A 7,900-nucleotide genomic window follows, 5' to 3' on the forward strand; every position below is an offset into this window, starting at 1 on the left:
TGTTACACAGCCTTATTTCTTGACCACTGTTGCCAGACCTATCACATCCTGCCAATTAGCACATTTTCTCTCCGTGTGGCGCTCTGTTATCGAACCTTTACCGCTTGACCGACATTCTTTAAGCACTGAGCAATTGTTTGCAAAGTTGGAGCATACGCGTTGTCTCCCGGGCTCCATGGTTGTTAATAGTACTATCTGAGGAACTCTGCAGACGACGTTACCGACATAATAATAGACACCAATCGATACCAGCATGTCAATATCTTATTTTTATTAAATGCGCTGATAATTAGAATTCATCTTCCTTCAACAGGTTTCGCCCACATCTTTCATATTATATATAAGGGCTAAAGTAGTAGTAACGAACCGATCATAGATTTCGGGGAACTTTATTAAAACACCTATAGATAAGAAGACTAAGTTCTGTGCTAAAATAGACATAAAACAACGCCTGCGAGCAAGCCCCAAAATTAATATCCAGATGCAGCAAGCCTGGCCTTCTCATCGTCCACAATCTTCTCCTCGTCGTCCTTCTTCACAACTTCATAATCAGGAAGATCCTCCTTCACATCACGAGGAGTAACCTCCGGTTGTGTTTGCTCTCGAGTCTCTTGCGCCTGAGGTTCATCAGTGTATCTCTCCTGCTTCTCAGACAAGATGCCATCCCCAGGAGGAGGGACCTGGCCAACTGCTTGTACAACAGTTCGATCATAGTCAGTTCGACCTTGAAGAGCTTGAAGAACCTCAAATAGAGGTTTACCCGCCATGGGCCAAGCAACATCGCCGCATAAGATCTTCTCTGCCGTGATACCTCTCTCATTGTAGAAAGTAGCGTTGGCGTCTCCTCGAGTCACGACGATAGTACCGTCGATCTGAACACCCATCCACAAACCACGGCTCTTCATGTAACTCCACATAGGTCGAGCAGTCTTGCTAAGTGCAGCCTCAACACTACCACCTGTTCCAATAGGTCCCAAAGCAACAGAACCCTCTGCGCCGAATGACAGGCGAGGCTTTGTAAAGGCGGCGACTTGCTCTGGGGTGTTGAGAACACAGACGCAGTCATACACATCGAGTCCAAAGACGAAACCGGCTCCGAGACTGCTTACGATGAAGGAGGATGGAGGAGACCATGTACCATCTGAGCGACGAGCGATGACTACGCCGGAGCCTCCTGAGAGAGAGTTATGTCCTGCACCTGCACGGATGACGTTGAAGATGGCGAGACCCGCGGCGCTTTGGAGGACTGAAGGCGGGATTTTGACCATTGACTTGCGTGTAAGACCAGTCGGGTGTAGGGGCCCTTTTTCCGTGGGCGATGTAGACGATTTGAGGTCTAGACTTGTAAGTAGGATACTTCTTGGGATGCTTGTATTGGACTTACTGGTGAAAGAGTGAAGGATGCGAGCTGCCTTGCTGCATTCCTTATTCATAGTCGAAGGCCACCATCCCTCAGCACCGAACAAATTGGCGGCCTTGTTCAATGGCGAACCAGCCTTGGAGCTTATCTTGTGGAATCGCTCGCCAGCTGTGGGCTTGGTGGTAGAAGAGACATCTCGATCTTGAGGTTGGGGCTGGGGTTGCTGGTATTCTGTGCTATCAGGCTGGATGGAGTAAGAGGGAAGTTGACCAGCTTGCTTGAGAGGATCAACGTCCTCGATGGACTTGTTGGATGTAGAGTAAAGAGTCATTGTAATGATTCACCGACTTGTTCAAACGGTATGTGAGTGAACTGATTGTATATGATCTGAATGTTGCTGATTGTATTGTTAACATACTCGACCAGGACCATTCATCCTTATATGTCATTCCTCGCTGTATTATACCAATTCCGTTCATCTCGCATTCTCTTAAGCCTACGCAATCTCGTCCAACCATACCGTGTATTGCTGTTGCCTCTAGGCGCAGTAAACGCGGCCGCCTGGCTAAGATGGATGTGTAGTGCGTGGACTGAGGCGCAGCATCGCCGCACGAGAAGCGAGACATGAGCGAACAACGAGGATGCCAAGTAGAATCTGAAACGAATAATATTACAGCTCACAGTCATTCGCGCCGAGTCTACTGTGCTTTTAGGTATACGACTTTCTGATATTAACCGTGACAATTTAAGTAATGTCGTGTTAGGTTGCCCACCTTGTAAGGTCATCTAGCTTCTGTCCAAGCTCAATTCAACTTCTTAAGCATTGTTATTGCAGGCAAACTATCATATTAACCCTTGTCGGTGTGGCTCAGTTGNNAGTTCGAGCCTCTCCACCGACATTCCCTTTTGCATTCCGGTCTTATTGATCAATATTCTTTTTGTCTATGGAGGAAACTTGCACCCCTACAGCTTTAATGTTGCCCGCCGAGAGTTGGCTGTTGAAACTGGCAATTGTGCTTGGGAACATCCTCGATGAAAGCTTTCATTAGCCGACTTGAACGATGAGTCCATTCACAAACAACGCAACAGTTTCGATCAGAACCAGGTCTTAACCAATTGTATCAGTGCCATTATAGTCGATATGCAAGTCTATGCCAAGCTCCGACTCCAGCTATGAATATTCTTGTGTATACTCAAACCTCCTCATTAAACAGCCTCATCTCCAACCGGTCTGGTTCGCTTCCTTCTAGTATTCGCATCCAGGTTCTCTATCTCCTCAGCGCCACTTCGAAGCGTAGACTCGGAGCTGATAGCAGGGGCACTCGCGCTTTCAGGCAACCTAACCTTCTTGCCTCCCCAGCCAGCAGCCATAGATATAGTCTGAGCAGCATAGTCCAGGTCCCCGTCGAATCCATACCGGAAAGCCTCCGTCTCTTGAAGAGGGAGGTGGTTGAAGCGCCAGTCCCAGACACTAGCATAGGTGGACCGATACGATGCGAATGCCATGATCGTGCCGATGAAGCCGCCTCCTAGAATGTCATACCAGTTGTGCGCAGCGTCGATGGTGAGTGAGCCAGCGATTAGGACTGCTCCGAGGAGAGGGAGGAATGTGAGGAAGAGTTTCCAGAAGGCGGGCTTGTGGTCTGCCCAGACCTTGAGTTTGGCGTTGAGCCATAAGAAGAGGAATCCGAATCCGGCGAAGGCGGCTGTCGTGTGCCCGCTTGGGAAAGATGTAATGGCATTTTGGATCCTCGATTTATCAGGCTGGGTGCAGATTTCGGTGGTGTACATGATTTGGTAGAAACCAACTCCGTTCAGGCCAGTCTTGTTGTGTGTTTTGGCGAGAGAAATATCTGGCATACAAACATCGAGAAAGTAAGGTCTGAAACCACCGACAAGTTGTTTGAGGGTGACTTGGAAAAGAGACGCCAGAATGACGGACCAGTTCGTTCCAATGATGGCATTGCTCGCATCCCAGGCCGACTTGATCCGGAATTGGGCGACGATATAGGTTATGATAGGTATAGCGATGGATATCAGACCTGATAACCACGAGGGTAGAATCCAACCGCGATCAGGGTACGCCCACTGCGGGTAGACAATGTCTCCCGAGGTCGCATTAAAGGTAACGGGAAACGTTCGTGTGATGATGACAGGAGAATGATAGATCTAACAAATTAGCACGGATCAAAGACATAGAGAAGAAACATACACCAAAAGCAACAGCTCCAACTACGGCCATGGTGAGTAAATCGCGCCAATTGACCAGAAACCATTGTCGCATAAACGTCTTGAACTTTTGCTTCTTGGTCTGAGACCTGTTGGCCGCGGCCGAGTTGACTCTTGGGAGGAGAGGCATGACGACCTCGGAATAACGATATTGTCTTTGAAAGAAGAATGCCGCAAGATAATTAATTATTAGGTCAAGAAGAGAAATGGGGAGACGAGAAGGAAGAACATTAGGTAGCCTACGTAGGACAGAGCTTAGCTTGTGGTTGTCGCGTGCCAGTGCCTGCTTCGAGTTGCCTGACGTCATTGGCGTGCCTAATCGATCGGGATCATAAACCTTTGCGATACAAGCCACAGAAACTCATCAAATCTGAATAAGACACAGTACAACATGAAATAATATCGTTATTGGTATGGCCATTATAATCTATATAAGACAAAGAACTCCATCGCATGCTAAAGCTATCACCATCTATCCAAACGCCATTTACCATGAATCAATCATCACTTCTTCAACTCTCCAGGCCCCTTGATTCCACTCGCGCGACTGCGAACCCGAGAATCATACTTGAGAGTCTTATCACCAATAGTCCCATCACTATTCGTCGTTGAGCCCGACACGCAAGGCTCGTTGTTCCACGCAACACCTCTAGCACGTCTCCACGACTCAATAGGCGAAGCCAACATGCGCTGCGTATAAAACAGGCGACAGTTGGCAGCCTCATACCGAAAATGCACAGGCTATCCCTCAAGATTATCCTCAGTGTAACCGTTCAGCGAGTTGACCTTGCCGACACCGCCTGCGGGGAGGGGAAGAAGAGGTGGGCTCTGCGAGCTGGGGAATGAGGATGATGCGTCGCTGAGGATAGAGGCCGTCTCCTTGTCGGTCTTTGCGTTGGCGCGGACATTGGCGATTGCGCTGGTGATGTCGGCGTTGAAGTTGAGGAGAGTTCCCTTGACGCCGCCCATGGCTTGCATGGCTTGGTTGAGAGGACGACCGCCTAGTGCGAGTGTGCGAATGCCATGATTACGGGTCAGAAGACCGGTCAGGATACCACAGGCCGAGGCGCAAATGCCATCAGTCACGATGATGATGTTCTCAGGCTTCCACGGAGCTTCCGCGACCAAAGGCTTCCTCTCGGGGTCGAAGCCATTGATATAAGCAGGAATGCTCTCGTCCCAAGGAACAGTCTTGTCAGTCTGAAAGGCTGCAGTGACATTCTGACCCTTGACGGTATAAGGACCATAAAACTCCTTGCCTGTCTCGAGGTGTTTGTTACCAGGAGCGACGGGGTAATACTCAGATCTAGTGATCAGAGACTTGACGAGGTTATCATAGTCGACTTCAGCAGCAGCCTCAAGAGCCGGGTTGGCGCGATATCGATCCCAGCCAGTGAACTCTCCCTCTGGAAACAAGAGACGATAGATGGAGTGGGCGAGAATCACCGAACCACCGCCGTTTGCAGACATATCGATGATGAGCTTATCACGACCAGTAGCCTTGGCCGCCTTGATGAGCTGAAGAATAACAGCTTGTCCCTCAAGGATGAACTTGGTCATGCTAAAATCGGCAGGGGGGTTGCTGATGTCTATACCGATTGGCAAGAAGCTCAAGATGGAGAGAACAGCAGTGTCCTTGTAATCATCACCGTTGAGGAGGTACGCAGAGACAGCGTTGCTGGATTGTTTAACAAGAGGCTTGGGGTAGCCAGGAAGATCATCGTCAGTCTCTTGGGTTGAACGACGCTCATTGGCAGAAGGTTCTTCAGTGGTGGTGTTTGTGGGAGTGATTTCAACGTAGTAGTGGAAATCCTCGCCAGACTCGATACCAGAAAGGTCAACAGTAGCAGGGACGACCAATTGATTGACAACCTCAAGCTTACTTCCGTTGTGGAATTCGATGGTATACGTATCAGGAATCTCAAACTGAGTGAAGAGTGTGCTGCTGGATGATCCAACAGCGCCACGAGGAATGGATGCAAAGAGGCCGTTGTACTGAGCATCAGGGTCTTGGCTGTTTGATGTCGCGAAAGAAGCGTCCTCCTCGAGCCACTCGGCGATTGGAGTACCATCGATGGACTTGACAGCTGAAGGGGCGTAGTCGAGAAGACCTTGATTACCACGGCTAGTGTCGATGACATGGAAGATGTATGGCAGTCGAAGACCGTTGGCAGATACAGACTCGAACTCAACACCTCGTCGAACGTAGTAGAAGGCGTTGAGAAGAGCAGGAGGATAGTCAAAGTGGCCATCATTGGCAGCAGCAAACTATTATCGTAAGTACACTATTGTGCATAAAATTGGAAGAACTTACAAGGCTTCGCAGATCTGTCATGACTTCATACTGAGTCTTGTACTTGTTGTTCTCCAACTTGCTTCGAATCGTATCAAACCCCCCAAGAACATCCACACCAGGAAACAAATACTCTTTCGGCGGATCAGCAAGAATCTCAAGCGTACTCTGAAACCCAATCAAAGGCTCAAGATAGTCAAGCAACTCAAGATCCCGCTTCTTATCCAGAGGAACAGACTTGAGACAAGCAATGCCAACAGAGGGAGGAATAGCAAGAACGACAGGCTTCCCAGGCTCAGGTTCAGCCTCCACATAAGCCTGACTTATAAACTTGCAGGGCTCACTCTCGGCTTCAGATAGATCTCGCGATGAAATAAAAGACGGTTGGTTTCGAGCCTGGTGCATCACCTGTCTAGGCTCGAGGGCTGCGAAACTAACCCCCACAAGGGCTAATAGAATTGGAGGAATCATGATGATTGTGAATATGAGTGATAGGGCTGGAAGATCTATCTGGATCTCTTCCAGCCCTTATATGCAGTTCATTCTTCGAGGCCAACATATCCGAGTCCTGCATTGTGGCTGGGTGGAACTTGGGCTAGTGCTGAAGGCGTTGCTTACACCAGTAGTTTCACGGGCTGTGCTGACGACGGGACCTGTCAGCGGGAAACAATTATCTTCAGGCCTGTCGATTCTCGTTTATTTATTTTTTTTACTGTGATTGTCAAATAAGAACAAAGAGGGAAGTACTTTGGTGCAGATCCTTTCTCAAAAATCCTCTCGAAGCGCCAACTCGTACGTTTCAACTCCATCACGAAAATCCTACCGTTGAACAACTGTTCCCGCCAATCTGCCTAACGGCTTTTTAGTCTATTTTTAATAGACCGCCACAAGGCTTCTTTCTGTCCCTTGTGGTATTCAGCTGGGGAGCATGGCGCACCCTGCGCCACTCATTTATCGTCCCGAGTCCTAGTCCCCGTTAAATGTAAGCATCGTCTCCGTGTCCGAATGGGTCAGTTCTGTTCTGCGGAGTTTGGACGGGTTTTCGTTTAGCTTCTAAGGTAAGCATGCTTTTTAGCGTGGGCAGCTGAAGAGATGGCGTTGGAGGAGCGATCAATATGGCAGGGCGCAGGTGAAGTGTTTACTAGGAGATTGTTTTCGGGACCGAGGGTTGTCTTGAATGAATGGATAGAAGATTGCTGTTCGACTTATAGAACTGGGATAGTTGGCTCTCGGATCTGTTATCTGGAGAACATGTATGGCTTCACAGATCCGTCGATGCGCCGCATCTCTCGTCTATTGTTCCAGAAGGACGTGTATGCAGACGGTTTGCTTCATTCTCAAGGCAGAGCCTGGCTATGTTTGCTGTAGTCACGATCACCAATGTCCCAAGTAATAATTGTAACAAAACAGCGACCCTCGTATGACCTTGAGGCTCTCCCTTTCTCCTTGACCACTGGATCAAATTAATATTTATCTATTCCTTGCTTTGATGCTTCGAGTATCTTCATGTATGAGCAAAGACCCCGTAGGGCCAACACCGAAAGATTTCAACAGCTGCTCAGCCCTATCGCCCTCGATCTGAAGAGACAAAACCGGAAAGCGCCTTCTGCTGCATTCTCAGGTCGCTCTTCTGATGCACTTTGGCCAAGGGCCATGAAAGGAAATGGCCGGTATATTGGGGAGTACAGATGCACAAGGCGAGCGTTTCATCGTAAGCTATCACCTTCATTCACGATCATGATTCAATACGTTGTCGTGAAGTTAAAGGCAGCTTCCAAATCTACAGACACGTTATGCTTAAATGAGTAGGTGTGGGGATCGGTGTCTATTTTTATCCAGCCAATCAGAGTCGATCTTCAAAATACGCTTCCGCATAGTTAACACGACGCGACACGAGGATGTTCGTCACATCACAACAAAAGACCAAGCGATGGACGACTACTATAACTGATAGGGAGAGGAAGATTAGAAAGAAGAAAAAGAAGAAAAAAAATTCGTAGCTTCTCTTTGATTGAGCG

General features: G+C 48.5%; 3 protein-coding genes across 3 annotated transcripts; all 3 read right to left on the reverse strand.

Annotated features, from left to right (window-relative positions):
* Window positions 1–470: 470 nt before the first annotated feature.
* On the reverse strand, window positions 471–1,691 carry FTJAE_14071 (uncharacterized protein; the record flags this gene model as incomplete). The annotated part of the gene is made up of 2 exons (XM_037347273.1): window positions 471–1,336; window positions 1,385–1,691. The coding sequence occupies 2 exons, from the start codon at window positions 1,689–1,691 to the stop codon at window positions 471–473; spliced, it is 1,173 nt and encodes a 390-aa protein (XP_037198912.1).
* An 875-nt stretch (window positions 1,692–2,566) lies between these two features.
* On the reverse strand, window positions 2,567–3,719 carry FTJAE_14072 (diacylglycerol pyrophosphate phosphatase DPP1; the record flags this gene model as incomplete). Its single annotated transcript, XM_037347274.1, has 2 exons — window positions 2,567–3,529; window positions 3,573–3,719. The coding sequence occupies 2 exons, from the start codon at window positions 3,717–3,719 to the stop codon at window positions 2,567–2,569; spliced, it is 1,110 nt and encodes a 369-aa protein (XP_037198913.1).
* Window positions 3,720–4,330: 611 nt separating this feature from the next.
* Window positions 4,331–6,353, reverse strand: FTJAE_14073 (peptidase s41 family; the record flags this gene model as incomplete). The annotated part of the gene is made up of 2 exons (XM_037347275.1): window positions 4,331–5,857; window positions 5,904–6,353. The coding sequence occupies 2 exons, from the start codon at window positions 6,351–6,353 to the stop codon at window positions 4,331–4,333; spliced, it is 1,977 nt and encodes a 658-aa protein (XP_037198914.1).
* Between the last annotated feature and the right edge of the window lie 1,547 nt (window positions 6,354–7,900).

Source organism: Fusarium tjaetaba (assembly GCF_013396195.1).
Source record: "Fusarium tjaetaba strain NRRL 66243 chromosome Unknown NRRL66243_c0000534, whole genome shotgun sequence".
In the NCBI taxonomy this organism is placed as follows: domain Eukaryota; kingdom Fungi; phylum Ascomycota; class Sordariomycetes; order Hypocreales; family Nectriaceae; genus Fusarium; species Fusarium tjaetaba.